The 16,654-nt window shown below is 41.5% G+C and overlaps 1 protein-coding gene across 1 annotated transcript in view; it reads left to right on the forward strand.

Moving 5' to 3' along the window:
- The first annotated feature begins 1,601 nt into the window (after positions 1-1,601).
- LOC143989056 (cytochrome P450 2B4-like) overlaps positions 1,602-16,654 on the forward strand; it is a 43,277-nt gene continuing 28,224 nt past the window's right edge. The window contains exons 1-3 of the mRNA XM_077489065.1: positions 1,602-1,759; positions 4,913-5,100; positions 9,731-9,893. Coding sequence (XP_077345191.1) covers positions 4,927-5,100; positions 9,731-9,893 — 337 coding nt within the window. The 5' untranslated portion in view covers positions 1,602-1,759; positions 4,913-4,926. The remainder of the gene's footprint in view (positions 1,760-4,912; positions 5,101-9,730; positions 9,894-16,654) is intronic.

Raw genomic sequence — 16,654 nt, forward strand, 5'->3', positions numbered from 1 at the left:
TCAACTGCTAGTAAAATCGTACATACATACACCAACCGATCTTAACCTTTATCGGTTATAAAGATAAACACAAGCAGATAAATGATTCATCAAATCATAATCATAAATTCATTTAACATTTACCATTATATTTTCAAAGCTAAAAAACACACATTATATATAAAATCATTGACGTTTCAAAACAAACCTAAATCAAATAAAATAAAATATTTTTATTAATTCACATACTTTTTCCACCTGCACTGTGAATGTTTACATGGTGTATTCAATAAAAACACGGTAACATTTAATTCTTTGTGTGTATTAGTTTAATCACATTTTATGACTAATATGTGCAGAAACCCATATCATTCCAAAAGGGTTCACATACTTTTTATTGGAACTGTATATTTCTAATAAACATCCATCTAACACCATTTTATTTATCCCATGCTTGTGGATATAATTCTCAGCACATATATAATTAATTTACAATCGAGTAATATGGTTGCTCATGTTTGCTTGTTTTTAAAGTGTTTACACATTTTTACATAATATATTTTTGATATATTTGCACTGAAGATCCATGTCTATTGTTTTATACTGTTGTATTTTGAACATACAGAGGGATATGTATATATATATGTATGTATATATCTTTACAGTATGCTTTTATCTAATCAAGATCTTGTAAGCCTCAATTTGTATGTATAGAGTGCTATTACAATTTCACCCACTGGGTGGTAGCACCACAAAGGCGCATTCATCTCCCTAGTGTGCATGCTCGGAAACGCGTCGCAATTGCGTCCTTGACGCCATCACCCCACATGCTGTGTTCCAGCGCTCTCTTGTGATCCACCAGCTACCCTCCAAGCCTTGCTTTGGACTCTGCTTGAATGCCGAAAGACTCCTGCTGGTCAGGATGTCAGCCATACACGGACCCATAGGACGTGAGCCCTGCTGAAAGCTTTGACGGACATTGGTGCAACCGGACTCTACTGTGCCTGATTAACGATAGTAAAACATGTTTTTAATGTGCTTTGTTTATTAAATTCTACAGTCTTATCTAAGAGGTGCCCGCTTCCTGTTTTTCTCTTTACATGTTTGAAGTGTGCTTCGGCTCCCCCTGCAAGCTGCCCTGTCTCCATAGACTGTTTTCTCACACAGAGCTTAATAGCTCAACGGACTCTTGTATGGACTCATAATTCATGCTATACAATATAACCTGTGCCACTTTCCATTGTATTCCTTTGCTACAATGGGAGGACACTGCTTACCCTTTTTTTAACTTTATTGTGTGGTGGCCAATGGTATCTTCAGATGAGCTCCAGTGCATTGTGGACAAATGCAGCCACTCAAAATTTGTATGTAATGCACTGCAACCCTCCCTCAAGCTAGCATTCTGTCGTGAAAAGGACTTATTGGAAACAATTGTTCTTTGTGTACCCTGACATAGAGTTGTGTAGCTCAACTGAATTGAACGAGACCTAGTATTAACAACGAAGCATTTTTTTTTTTTTTTACTGTCACACAATCACTAACCTTTGAACATACATGATAGTGAATGATCTGCAGAATATCAAGTTCCCCAGTCAGTGTAGCATTATAATAACTTTTCTATTGCTGGGTGGAGACTGAGAGAATTTGGAATTCTGCCAGAAGGAGAATGTCAGCAATCGCTTTCACAAGAAGGTATAACTACTGACTGAATATAAAGGTAAACTATTCTCTACAACGACACAGAAGAGAGAAAAACCAGATCAACTTGCAGCTCAGAAAAGTGAGTAATGGAACTTGTTCACTTTGAATAATTGTTAAAATGTAAACAGTTTCTTTATATTAAAGCAAAAGTGTAAGGATAGTAGTATTAGGTAACAGTTGTTATTGTTTTTGGAGACTATTTTCCTCATCATGGTCCAGTAAATCACTGACCTACAACAAGAATCCTGTACAGAAGGTCACATCTTTCAAAATTCACTATCTACATCAACCTTTCTCAACCTTTTTAACACGGAGGAACCCTTGAAATAGTTCTCTGGTCTCAGGGAACCCCTGCTAAAAAATTAGAAATCTACAACTCATGATACATTAGTGCGTTGGTCAGTGGGAAGAGTGGTCCTTACACTTGTGGGCATTGGGAAGAATTACCTCCTTACAGATATCAAGAAAGATCATTGGTGTCAGTGGGAACTTATCTGAGAGGCAGAAATTGCTCAATGCTGAAGGAACCCCTAGCAACCTCTGGAGGAACCCTAGGGTTCCACGGAACCCTGATTGAGAATCACTGATCTACATACTTGTACCAGATCAATGATTCACTAAACCTTGGTGCCCAACACACTACTTAGTACCCACCAGCTCTTTGTGAGTAGCCTACTGTGTCCTCTTGCTTTGTCCTTGACTGGGTCAGACATCTGTGGGACATCCTGCAGAATGGCAGAAAGGTGCCAGGTTCTTGGACACTCTCTCCATTCTAGCATTCAGCACTGACATGAAGCCAGTATTGTAGGACATAGTGATCTCGCCCAACAGTAGAATTATATTCTCTGCCTGACATCATCAAGTTGAGAGCAAAATAGCAGCATGTGATCTGGTACGTAAACAAGGAGGTTGATTAACTAACCTGCCTCTGACCACCAAAGTCTTTGTTTTGTACTTGTACTTCTATCCAGCCACTTCTGACTACTCTGACCAGCAATATGGGTTCTTGATTTTAAATAACAAGCATGTTATACTTACCTGCTCTGTGCAATGGAATTGCATAGAGTAGCCCCAAACCTCCCCTACCAGGGCTCTTGGTTCCTCCTCGTCTTGGTGTGCCATGATAGGCAGACGTTTCCTACCATGGCACACCAGCAAGCTCGATCATTAGCCATGGTGCCTGTGTTCATAGACACAGATAGCATGACTTTGCCCCATCCCCCAACACCCTCATCACAGGATTTGACTGACAGAAGCGGTACCGGCTTCCCCTGCCTCAGCAAAGCCTATGAGACTGGGAAGTGATAGCAAAGAGCCGCTGCAGATCGGCATCATGGTAGTTCATTGCAAAATACAAGCTGACAGCTGCAAAGGCTACTGGTAGTTGTGGTCTATCCATTCACAGAACATCCCATCATTCACAAAATTCACAGAAAGGAATGATGTAGCCATGTGGGCAGAGCCCTGCACAGCCACGCTGTTTTCAAAAAGTGACAGCTAGTATGGGGGACTTTTCCCCATATTGCTGTCACAGTAAGAGAGGGCAGAAGTGGCTTCAGCAGTGGAATCATGTTACATGTTCCACCCTAAAAAATGGGTGGAACATGTAACATGTTGCCAAGGGTGAACTTATCCTTTAAATAACACTAATACTGACCATCAATGTGGAAGTTGCCTCTACTAACACTAAAACTTTGTGTTATTATTATGGCCACTAAGGCCACGTACACGCGGGCGGACTGTCCGCCCAACTAGGTTCGTCAAACAGTTTGACAAACAGTCCGTTCAAAATTAGCATGAACGGACTTGACCACACACGACGAACGAACAGTCCGCTGAAAACTTGCGCGATGACGTGAACGGCACGTACGACGGGACGAGAAATTCGGCGTCCGATACACTGCAATGCAACCTTCGCCGTGTAAATTCTTTCTGAGCATGCGCGAGACTTAGTTTGCCGAACAAGCCTACACACGAGCGGACTGTCCGCTCAAACTAAGTTTCAGCGGACAGTCTTACGGAAATTCCGAAAAACTTTGTTCGTCAGACTGTCCGCTGAAACTGTCCGCTGAAGCCCACACACGAGCGGACTGTCCGCTGAAACACTGTTCAGCGGACAAAGTTGGACGAACAGTCCGCCCGTGTGTACGCGGCCTTACACCAACACTGAGGAATATTACTGTGGTCACTTATACGAATGCTAGGGGTTATTATTGCTTCCGCTGACACTAATGATAGGGTTTATTTTACTCTCTTACTCTTTACCCTCGTTTCAGTGTGTATTCTGCTAGAATGGAAGCTAAAAGGAGGAATGAAATTTTGAGGATCTGAATGAGATGCCTAACTTGATGCAATACACCTCAATGCTTGATAATAGACTATTATTATTATTATACACAATTTATATAGTGCCAACAGTTTATGCAGTGCTTTACAATGTATATGGGGACAACACAATTACAGTGCAGTTCAATACAAAAGGTACAGAAGGGCCCTGTTCGTAGAGCTTACATTCTAAAGAGAGGGGGTGGTGGTACAAAAGGTAATAGCTGCAGAGAATGGTTTGATGGGGTGGCTCTGGGACAGTTGTTAGGTAGGTGTGGGATAGGCTTCCCTGAATAAATTAGTTTTCAGGGATCTCCTAAAGGTGAGAGGGATTCATCTGCTAGATAGATGTGACCAGAACAAGTTCGTCTATTGGAAGATTAATCTCCATCATGGGTGGCACAGTGGTGTAATGGGTAGCACTTTCACCTAGCAGTAAGAAGTGTTGCTGGTTCGAATTCCAACCACAACACTACCTGCTTGGAGTTTGCATGTTCTCCCTGTGCCTGCATGGGTTTCCTCCGGGTACTCCAGTTTCCTCCCACACTCCAAAGACATGCTGGTAGGTTAATTGGACCCTGTCTAAATTGTCCCTAGTATGTATGAATGTGAGTTAGGGACCTTGGATTGTAAGCTCCTTGAGGGTAGGGACTGATGTGAATGTACAATGTATATGTAAAGCGCTACATAAATTGATGGTGCTATATAAGTAACTGAAATAAATAAATCTCTTCTTCTAGTGACATCTATAAGATTTTGAATTTTCAATTACTTTCTGTTTTGGTGGCACCAGGATAAGCAAAGAGAGCACATCTACATATGAATACAGACAGCAGTAAAAAATTGACAGAGGTTCTAATTCTTCCCTTCACTATTTACTCTGGTGTTTTTGTTTTCCTTTCCTTAGATATCATTGGCAACATGGACCTTATCACAATCCTTTTATCTGTCGTGGTCATCCTCTTCTTGGCCAATGTTTACAAAAACCAGAGGAAACCTAAACACACAAATTTACCTCCTGGACCCAAACCTTTACCCATCATTGGAAATCTGCACATGATTGACATGAAACAGCCTTACAAAACATTTATGGAGGTAATACAGCCATCTTGCTGAACGCAAAGATGTTCTCTTGATGTCATGGTCAACTTTGATATACGTTTTTTAAAAACAGGTATCCAGTGGGAGCATTTAGTTGGCATTCCTTTCACCTTTTGAACATGCCTTAAGGTGCCACATGGCCGATCTGTCTTTACCAGGAACTCACCAAGTCTCCTACAGTCTGCTATAGATGCAAGCTCTAGGAAGAGTTGCAATTTTAGTTCAATGTTCTGTAATACATTCCACAAGTTCCCTCTTTCTCATGTTTTAGCCCCTTGGGGCAACAGCAACATTGGTATAATGTCTAATACACGGGTCTTCAAATTATGGCTCTCCAGTTGTTCAGGAACTACAATTCCCATCATGCCTAGTCAGGTCTGTGAATGTCAGAGTTTTACAATGCCTCATGGGATGTGTGGTTTTGCAACAGCTGGAGGGCTGTAGTTTGAGGATCCCTGGTCTAATATAACCCCAATTCAAACTGGGTCACCATAGTTGGGCTTTAGACAGTCATTTATGCTGCTTGGTGGTCTGCCTCTCTGGAGAGCATACCAAAAGTGTTACTAAAACCATGACCCTGCATTTGCTATATCTGGTCTCCCACTGTGCACAAAACACGAAAATGCAATTATTATAGTAAATATAAACTGCTAAATACCTTTTCTCATCAGTAGTATATAGCAGTCTTATGACTGCTGTCAGTGTCTGGATAAAGCTTGTAGGATGACTTTTCAATTCTCCTCTGACTGTACTATGGGGCTGCAGGACCCCTGACCCTCTGCCTGGGCAGGGCTGATTGGCCCTGTGCTAAACACATGCATCCTCCCAAGAAAAAACACACCAAACTGAGCATGTGCAGAGTGACTAAAAAAGCTCTGTACTATCAGAAGATGGATTGGGAACACTGGAAGAATGAGAGGATCAGAGAAGACGGGATCAGCCTTTTTACACAAGGAGGATTAACCCCTTAGGTTCCACAATGAGTATAACAAGCATGCTTTACTGCATATACAGACTCATTTTACTGTTGTAGATTTAGTAACACATTAAGCCATAAGAGGAAAGGCCTACCTCAATCCTGACCATCTTCCTAGTGTGGGGCTTGTTCAGTGCTTCTTTGATGGGCAAGCCTATCCTTTTTAGCACCAAATTCATAGAAAGTAGGTCTGCCATTGGACTGAAGGACTGAGTGACTACACCACACTAAATACAATTTTTTTTGTTTGTTCTTATAGCTGGAAGGGGAGGATATTGTAGTTATGCACACTATGGAGAATTAATATGTCCAAAAATTGATCAGTTAAACAGGCCAATGCTAATTTAGATGTTGGTTGAAAGGTTTAGTGCAATGCATGACTTTTTGTAATAAAAGAGTAATTTTTTTGTAGATTTACACCTGAGCAAAAAACAGTGACAACTGTAAGGCCCCGTACACACAATTGGACTTTCCAACAACAAAACCATGGAATTTTGTTCGAAGGTTGTTGGCTCCAACTTGTCTTGCATACACACGGTCACACAAATGTTGGCCAACAATTACGAACGTGGGAACGTGGAGACGTACAAAATGTACAACGAGCTGAGAAAAAGGAAGTTCAATAGCCTGTAAGGCTCCTTCTGCTTTATTCCGAGCATGCGTGAACTTTTGTGTGTCGGACTTGTGTACACACGAACGGAAATTCCGAAAACAAAGTTTTGTTGACAGAAAATTTGAGAACCTGCCAGCAAACATTTGTTAGCGGAAACAAATGTTCGATGGAGCATTCACATGGTCGGACTTTCAGCCAACAAGCTCACATCCAGCATTTGTTGTCAGAAAATCTGATCGTGTGTATGGGGCATAAATAAATAGGGACAGATTGATTTGGTTCCAGAAGAAGGACAGTCCTTTTAAATGAGGGATAGTTGGGAGTTAAGGGTAAGTACTTAGGATGGATACCACAAACAAAAGATTAAATTCTGTGTCTACCACACGTGCACAAATGCCACTAAATTGTTACTCCAATTTTGTGAAGAAAAAAATTTATCAGGTGCACCACATTCATAGTTACATAGTTAGTCAGGTTGAAAAAAGACACATGTCCATCCAGTTCAACCACATAAAAATAAAAATAAATAATAATATCATACAATCCCATATACCCAATTCTATACCCACAGTTGATCCAGAGGAAGGCAAAAAACCCCAGCAGAGCATGATCCAATTTGTTAAAGCAGGGGAAAAAAATTCCTTCCTGATCCCCCGAGAGGCAATCAGATTTTCCCTGGATCAACTTTACATATAAATATTTAGTACCCAGTTATATTATGTACACTTCGGAAATAATCCAGGCCTTTCTTAAAGCAATCTACTGAGATGGCCAGAACCACCTCTGCAGGGAGTCCATTCCAAATTTTCACAGCTCTTACTATGAAGAAACCTTTCCGTATTTGGAGATTAAATCTCTTTTCCTCTAGACGTAAAGCCCTTGTCCTCTTTGTTGACTGTAAAGTGAATAACTCAACACCAAGTTCACTATATGGACCCCTTATATATTTGTACATGTTGATCATATCCCCCCTTAATCTCCTCTTATCAAGAGCGAATAAATTCAGTTCCTCTAATCTTTCCTCATAGCTGAGCTCCTCCATGTTTGGTTGCCCTTCTCTGCATTTCTCCAGTTCCCCGTTATCCTTTTTAAGAACTGGTGCCCAAAACTGAACGGCATATTCTATATGAGGTCTTACTAATGATTTGAACAGGGGAAAAATGATATCTCTCTCTTTGGAGTACATACCTCTCCTAATACAAGAAAGGACTTTGCTCACTTTGGAAACAGCAGCTTGGCATTGCATGCTATTATTGAGCTTATGATCTACCAAAACCCCCAGATCCTTCTCCACTATGGATCCCCCCAGTTGTACTCCCCCTAGCATGTATGATGCATGCATATTCTTAGCCCCCAAGTGCATAACTTTACATTTCTCAACATTAAATCTCAGCTGCCGCATAGTCCCCAATTAGACAAAGCATCGAAGGTCGGCTTGTAAATTGTAGACATCCTGTAAGGAGGTTATTCCACTGTATATCTTGGTGTTATCTGCAAAGACTGAAATGGTACTTTTAATTCCAGACCCGATATCATTTATAAATATATTAAAAAGTAAGGGTCCCAGCACTGAACTTGGTGTACACCACTGATAACCTTAGACCATTCAGCGTAAGAATCATTAACCACTACTCTCTGAATTCTGTCTTTTAGCCAGTTTTCTATCCATTTACAAACTGATATTTCCAAACCTGTAGACTTTACCTTACACATGAGCTGTCTGTGCGGAACTGTATCGAACGCTTTTGCAAAATCCAAGTATACCATGTCCACCGCCACCCCTCTGTCCAAGATTTTACTTACCTCTTCATAAAAAGAAATCAGGTTTGTCTGACAACTTCTGTCTTTCATGAATCCATGCTGTCTGTTGCTTAAAATATTTTTTTCCAAGCAATTTTGCAAACATTTGGAATGTTCCTTTAAGCTTAACAGACCCGTGCCTACAGATATCAAAGAGTGAATGTTGTGTTTATACATAATAATGGGGGTTTTCTTTAACCACTTGCCTACCAGCCGCCATCATTATAAGGCGGCAAGGTGGCTCGTTCCCACAAATCAACGTAGGTGTATGTAGGCTCGGGAACTTGCTTTTGTGGCCAGCGGGCTCGATGTCCACTGGCCATCAGCGATCGTTCCCCACAGTTACAGGATGGGGATCTGCCTGTGTAAACAAGGCAGATCTCTGTTCTGACAGGAGCCATTATTTTTGCACACAAATTATATAGCGCCAACAGTACGCAGCGCTTTACAATGTACATCACACAGATCCTGTTTTTCTGCTAAGCAGGAAGATGGATCTGTGTGTTTCCCCAGGCAGCCCATCTCCCATACAGTTAGAAAACACCTCCAGGGAGTACATTTAACCCTTTGATTACCCCTGATGTTAATCCCTTCCCTTACAGTGTCAGTGCATATTTTTAGCAGGAGTACTGTGGTCAGTGGTTCTCAAAAAAGTGTCAAAAATATCAGTTAGGTGTCCGATCTGTCCTCTGCAATGTTGCAGTCCCATTAAAAATCACTGATTGCTGCCATTACTAGTAAAAAAATAAAAAATAATAATAAGAAAAATGCCATAAATCTATCCCCTATTTTGTAGACACTATCACTTTTGCGCAAATCAATCAATGTATGCTTAATGAGATTTTTTTTTACCAAAAACATGTAGCAGAATACATATTGGACTAAACTGATGAATACATTTGTTTTTTTTTTTGTTTTGTTTTTTTGGGGGGAATGTTCTATAGGAGAAAGTAAAAAAAAATCTAAATTGTCGCTCTTTTTTTATTTGTAGCGCAAAAAATAAAAACCACAGAGGTGATCAAATACCACCAAAATAAAGCTCTATTTGTGGGGAAAAAATACATTGATTTGGTTTGGGTATATCACACGACCCCGCAATTGTCAGTTAAAGCGATGCAGTGCCCTATCACAAAAAATGGCCTGGTCAGGAAGGGGGTAAAACCTTCTGGGGCTGAAGAGGTTAATGCGAATTCTAGACCATTAATTATGTCTTCTTCTCTATGTTGCATTTACAGATGTCTAAGGAGTATGGCACAGTATTAACTATTCATTTTGGAATGGCAAAAGTCATCGTCTTGTGTGGCTATGACACTGTTAAAGATGCTCTACTCAACCATGGTGAAGAATTTTCCAACAGACCAAAGTTGGCGATATTTTCTAAATCAACAAAAGACAATGGTAACTATGTTTTTTTATCTCTAGTAAATGGCAACCAATACGGTTCATGTATCTGAATTTTTCTTGTTTTCTGAACTCTTATCAATAAATGCAAAACATAACCTGTTGATCCTGACAAGAAATCCAGTAGGCGGATAACTGTTATCAGTTAGTAATGTTCTCAACAATGTCTGTGGACTACAGAACACCTTCCCTTATGTTGCAAGGAGACAAGGGCGGAAGGGGGCCTCTAATCCTGCCCTAGGGTGACAACACTTTTGCCCTGTACACACGATCGGACATTTCGACGACAAAATCCGTCGGATTGTTTCCGACGGATTTTGGCCCAAACTAGTCTTGCATACACATGGTCACACAAAGTTGTCGGAAAATCCGATCGTTAAGAACGAGGTGATGTACAACAAGTACGACAGGACTATAAAGAGGCCAGTAGCCAATAGCTTTAGTCTCGTAATTTATTCTGAGCATGCGTGGCACTTTGTGCGCCGGAATTGTCTACACACAATCGGAATTTAAATGATCGGATTTTGTTTTTCGGGAAATTTTATATCCAGATCTCAAACTTTGTGTGTCGAAAATTCTGACGGAATAATGCCCTTTACACACGGTCGGACATTCCGACAACAAAATCCATCGGATTTTTACGATGGATTTTGTCCTAAACTAGTGGTGCATACACACGGTCGGATAAAGCTGTTGGAAAATCCGATAGTTCGGAACGTGATGACGTTCATTCGTTACGACAGGACTACGTTGAGGCTAGTAGCCAATAGCTTTAGTCTTGTAATTTGATCTGAGCATGATTGGCACTGTCCGATTGGAATTCTCCATAAAGGATCGTAAAAAATCTGATCAGATTTTTTTGTTTGAAAATTTGAGATCCTGCTCGGAAAAAGTCCAATAGAGCCCACACACAATTGAATTTTCTCACAATATGATCCAATCGGACCTTTTGCGATCGGAATTTCAGACAACACAATCCGATCCCACATTTTCCATCGGAAAGTCCAACCGTGTGTACAGGGCATTATTCTTTTAAACTTTATGGGATTTTGCTGCCAATCAAACCAACAAAAACATAATTTAACCACTTCAGCTCCAGAAGCTTTACCTCCCTTCATTACCAGGCCATTTTTTGCTATACTGAACTGCACTACTTTATCTGACAATTACAAGGTTGTGTGACACAGTACCCAAATAAAATTAATGCCTTCTTTTCCCCACAAATAGAGCTTTATTTTGGTGGTATTTGATCACCTCTGCGGTTTTTATTTTTTGCGTTGTAAACAAAAAAAGACCGACAATTTTGAAAAAAATATTTTTTTACTTTCTGCTATAAAACATTTCCAAAAAATAAATAAATAAAAAACAAATGTATTCATCAGTTTAGACCGATATGTATTTTTTGCATTATGTTATAAAACATATCCAATAAAAAAAAAAAAAATTCTTCATCAATTTAGACCAATATGTATTCTTCTAATCCCAAAAAGCTTATATTGATTGGTTTGCAAAAAGTTAGAGCGTCTTAAAACTACAGGATATATTTTTGGATTTTTTTTTTGCCAGTAATGGCGGCGATCAGTGACTTTTAGTGGGACTGCGATATTGTGACAGACAAATCAGACACCTGACACCTTTGACACTTTTTGGGGACCAGTGACACTAATACAGCGATCAGTGCTAAAAAATATGCACTGTCACTGTACTAATGGCAGGGAAGGGGTTAATATCAGGGACAATCAAAGGGTTAAATGTGTTCCTAGGGAGTGCTTCCTAACTGTGTGGTGGGTGCTTGTACTGTAGGAAGGCAGAGATCAGTGTTTCTGCTTAGCAGAAACACAAGATCACTGTCTTCCCTTGTCACAGAACAGCGATCTGCCTTGTTTACATAGGTAGATCATCATTCTGCCTGTGCCTCAATCAATCAGTAGGTCCCGGCAGACATAGCATCTGCCAGACCCAGTGGCGCACATACAAGCCCCAAACTCGGAAAGTGCAGAATCACATACCTGTACATGAAGGAGCTGCCACCCCACAGTAAATGTATGTGGGCCGGTCGACAAGAGATTAATACAAAATAATTTAAAATGACAAAATTATCTTTAAAAAAAAAAAACACAACCAGCCATAATTAACTTAAGAAAGATTTGGTGAACATATATAAATTGAGGTGGTACTTCCCCAAACCTCATGAACTGTGCAGTTTATTTTTTTTTTTAAATGTATATTTATTGAAAAAAAAAATTTCTGTAAACAGTACAAAAATGTCATAAATACGGTACAGTAGTCAATAACATTGGGTGGACATAGTAGGGGCACCATATTGTAGGTTACAAACAAGTTAAGTGATAGGATACACCATGAAGCTGTATACAATGGTGATGGCATAACTGAAAAAGAAGGATAGAACGAACTAAAACATTGGAAACCAGACGTATGGGTGTTCTTGGTCTGATACGGTATAATACAGTAAACAGGATATCAAATCTCCCTAAGGTTACTTAAGGAAGGGCTGGCAGAGGGGGCAATAAAAGATTCTGGGTTGAATATGGAGGCATCCCATGGGTCCCATGTCTTGGAAAATTTGGGCAAGGAATCATGAGCTATTGCCGTCAAATGTTCCATCCTACGCATGTGAGCAATGGACGATACTACATGCGCTTGCGTGGGAGGTATGGGAGATAGCCAATGAGCCGGTATTACTCTCTTGGCAGCTAGGAGTATAAAAGCCATTAGTTTTTTAGCATATTTAGGGAGACCTAGGATCGAAAGGCCTAACAGGTAATGTGTCGGAGTCAGTGGGATATCTCTTTTCAATATTGATTGGAGAATGGATTGGACCACAGACCAAAAAGATGTGATACGTGGACAATCCCAAAAGATATGAAGGTGTGTGCCAATATCCTGTAGGCACCTCCAGCATAAACGAGACAGTGAGGGATCATACTTATGTAAAACTTCGGGGGTCCTATACCAAAACATTAGTACTTTATAAGCAGTTTCTTTCTGCTCAACACATCTCGAAACTTTGGAGATGGAAGTCCAGATCTCCTGCCATTGAGAGAGAGAAATAGTAGCGGGTAGGATTTTGGCCCACTTCCGCATATAAAGGTGAGAGTCTAGAGTGGGGGGTAGTGAGTCATGAAGAATCCTGTAAATAGCGGATATGAGACCCTTCTGGTGTGAACCCTGGGTGCATAATATTTCAAAGGCGTTAGGTTTCTCCAGGCTCATGGCAGGAGATACAGAGCGAAAGTAGTGCTTAAATTGAAGGTAGGTGAAAATGGACCGTTGTGGAATGTCAAATTTGTCTTGTAAGTCTGGAAAAGATAAAAGTTTGCGGGACACTGGGTGAACTAAGTGGCGAAGTTGGAAAATGCCTGCTTGAGTCCACGGGGTCATAGCCATTGTGGACAGACTGTCAGATATGTCTGGGTTGTGGGTAACATTTAAAAGGGGTGGACAGGGGGAGGAAAGAGAGAACTTCTTGTGGCATTTTTTCCAAATATCCAAAGTAAATAGCATAGGAGCAAGGCAAATACGTCTGAGTTGTGATATAGAGGAGGATAGGTCAGACCAGAGCATAGAACAAGGATGGACCGGGTCAGTGATACTCATTTCTATCTCCGCCCAACGACTCGTCGCAAAATAGGAGGACCAGGAGACCGTCGTAGATAAGTGGGTCGCGTAATAATATCGTATAATATCGGGAGCTCCCAGACCCCCGTGTGAGCGCGGTGCAAAGACAACCGTATGGGCAATTCTATGTGCTTTGTCACCCCATATGAATTTAGTAAAGGCCCTCTGGATACTGCGGAGTTGGGGCATGGAAAGGGCCACAGGTAAAGTTTCGAAAAGATACAAAAATTTAGGGAGTATCGCCATTTTGAGGACATTTATCCTACCTAAAAGGGACAGGGGACATTCCATCCATTTACGGAGTAGACTGTGTGTTTCTGAAATTAAAGAGAGAAAGTTAGCCTGGGATAGTGTGCGATAGGACGCTGTTAAATGAATGCCTAAATATTTGAGCGAGTCAGAACGCCACTGGTAGGGAAAGGTGTTGCATAAAGCGGCGAGAAGTAGGGGAGGGATATGAATGGGGAGCGCTTCGGTTTTAGCTGTATTAACTTTATATCCTGATATATTACCGAACGTTTCTAGGAGGGCATGGAGGTTGGGGAGTGAGGTGTGAGGTTTAGTTAAAGTAAGCAATATGTCGTCTGCAAACAAGGACAGCTTGTATTCTTTCCGTCGTAAAGAGACTCCCCTGATGTCTGAGTCTTCCTGAATGCGTGCTGCCAGAGGTTCAAGGCATAATATAAATAACAAGGGGGAAAGGGGGCAGCCCTGTCTAGTACCATTGCTATGTGTAAACGTTGGGGATTTGAAGGATGCCAATTGAACTTGTGAGGTGGGATGGGAATAAAGGGTTTGAAGAGCCGATACAAAGGAGCCTGAAAAGCCATAGCGTGCAAGTGTGGCAAACATGTAAGGCCATCCAAGCCTATCAAAAGCCTTTTGGGCATCTAGGCTGAGAATAAAAGCAGAGCGAGAGGTTTTATCAAGCATGTCAATTAGATCAATGGTACGTTTGGTGTTATCGCCCGCTCGTCTACCTAAAACAAAACCCACTTGATCATTGTGAACAAGGGAGGGGATTATGGAAGAAAGTCTATTGACTAAAATTTTGGTAAAGATTTTATAATCCGAGTTCAGTAGGGCGATGGGCCTGTAATTGTCTGGCAGGGATGGGGATTTGCCCGATTTCGGAAGGACTGTGATATGAGCGTGTAGGAATTGCGAATGTGGAGTGACCCCTTTTTGTAAGGAGGAGTAAAGCTTTAATAAGTGAGGGCCGAGGATGGGAAGGAAAGTTTTATAATATTGATATGGTGGACCGTCAGGCCCAGGGGACTTATGTAAGGGCAGTTCTTTTACTACTGCTGCTAACTCTTCTGTCGAGATATCTGCATTAAGGGCGGCTAGCTGTGACGGTGATATTTTAGGCAACTTTAAAGGGGAGCAAAAAGAGTCAAAAGCCTCTTGAGTGAAGAAGTGTTTAGGGTCAGAAGCTAAACAGTTGTACAATTTGGCGTAAAACGAGCCAAAAACTTTGGACATCGTCAAAGGACAATGGGTCGGGGAGCCGTCAGCCTGAAGGAGGAGGTCAGGATAAGATTGAAAGGGACGCGGTTTAAGCTTGTTTACTAGCATCCTGTGGGGTTTGTTAGCGAACTCATAAAATTTCTGCTTTGCCCAAATTAGAGCCTTAGAACATTTATGCATATCTAGCGACTTCAAACGCTCACGGAGGGTTGTGACCGTGCGCAGACGGGTCACCGTAGGGGAAGCCAGGAGCAGATCTTCAGCTTTACTGAGCTGTAATAGGGTGTCTTGCCTCAGGGCTGCCGAGTCCCGCTTTAAGCGGGCGCCGGCAGAGATACATGCACCTCTAAAAAATGCCTTGTGGGCTTCCCATAGGGTAGACACCTCCGCCACTGAGCCCTCATTCAGTTGAAAAAATTCCGATAAATTTTGGGACAGTTGAGCCTCGACAATGGGGTTGCGGAGGAGAAAGTCATTGAGTCTCCAATGACAGGTTCTCGGCATGGAGCAGGCCAGAGCCAGGTCAAGCTGAACCGAGGCATGATCTGACCATGTTATGGGGTTCAGCTCCGATGCCCCCGCCGATGTTAGTAGAGGTGCTGATATAAAAAGGTGGTCAAGTCTGGAGTACATCTTATGTGGGGGGGAGAAAAATGAAAATTGTCTGCTAGTGGGGTGTTTGATTCTCCATATGTCCAACAGGTTATGGGTTCTAATTAGTTTACGAAATGTGGTGGACTGACGTTCCACTCTAGATGAGGGAATGGAAGGAAAAAGCGTCTGTCTGTCTCTCCTAGGAGACATGACCATGTTAAAATCCCCCCCCATGATCATGAAGGGTTGAGCGTATTTACCTAAGCTGTCCAGTAAGTCAGAAAGAAATTGGATTTGGCCCGAGTTAGGAGCATACACATTAATCACGGTAAAAGAGCGCGAGAGATATTCGCAGTCCAGGAGGATATATCTACCATGGAGATTTCACCCTAAGCGGGCAAGATTTCCTAATCAGGATTGCAACCCCTGCTTTGCCAGAGAGATCAGAAGCCAGAAAAGAATTTGGAAAGTGTTTAGCAGCAAATTTAAGAGAACCCCCGGGGCGAAAATGAGTTTCCTGGACCAGGACTATGTCTGCAGCCGAAGATTTGAACTCTTTCAGAGCCAGCCAGCGCTTATGAATAGAGTTCAAGCCTTTAACATTATAAGTAAGAACCCTTAAAGCCATCTTTATGGATTGGCATTAATGCAATGTAAGCAGAACAAACATGTATTAACCAAAAATACCCGTAAAAATTAACTAGGCAGTATAAACCATGGTGTATCCTGTGGGATAAAAGCATACGTATGCATACAACATCGACTATAAGGAAAAAAGCTACACAATACCTTGAGCAATGTAGGTCAAAAACAGCCAATAGGCCAAAAAAAAGGCCCATAACAAGAAAAAAGAAAGAAAAAAACGGAGAAAAAGAGCCTGGGGGGTAAAAACCACCCAGGAGTCCACGGCCAAGGCCGCGGAACAAACGGAGGCACACAAGGGGTTCCATCTCATCGGGAGTGGCTCCCCTCGCCACCTTCCGACAGCGCCTAAAAATAGCCCAAAAAAACAAAACAATGTATCTTAACTTGACTCTAGTCCAAAGGAGCAATGA

The sequence above is a fragment of the Lithobates pipiens genome, unplaced genomic scaffold (genome assembly GCF_037356315.1).
Source record: "Lithobates pipiens isolate NorthernLeopardFrog02 unplaced genomic scaffold, aLitPip1_a1.2 Scaffold_18, whole genome shotgun sequence".
NCBI classification, from domain to species: Eukaryota; Metazoa; Chordata; class Amphibia; order Anura; family Ranidae; genus Lithobates; species Lithobates pipiens.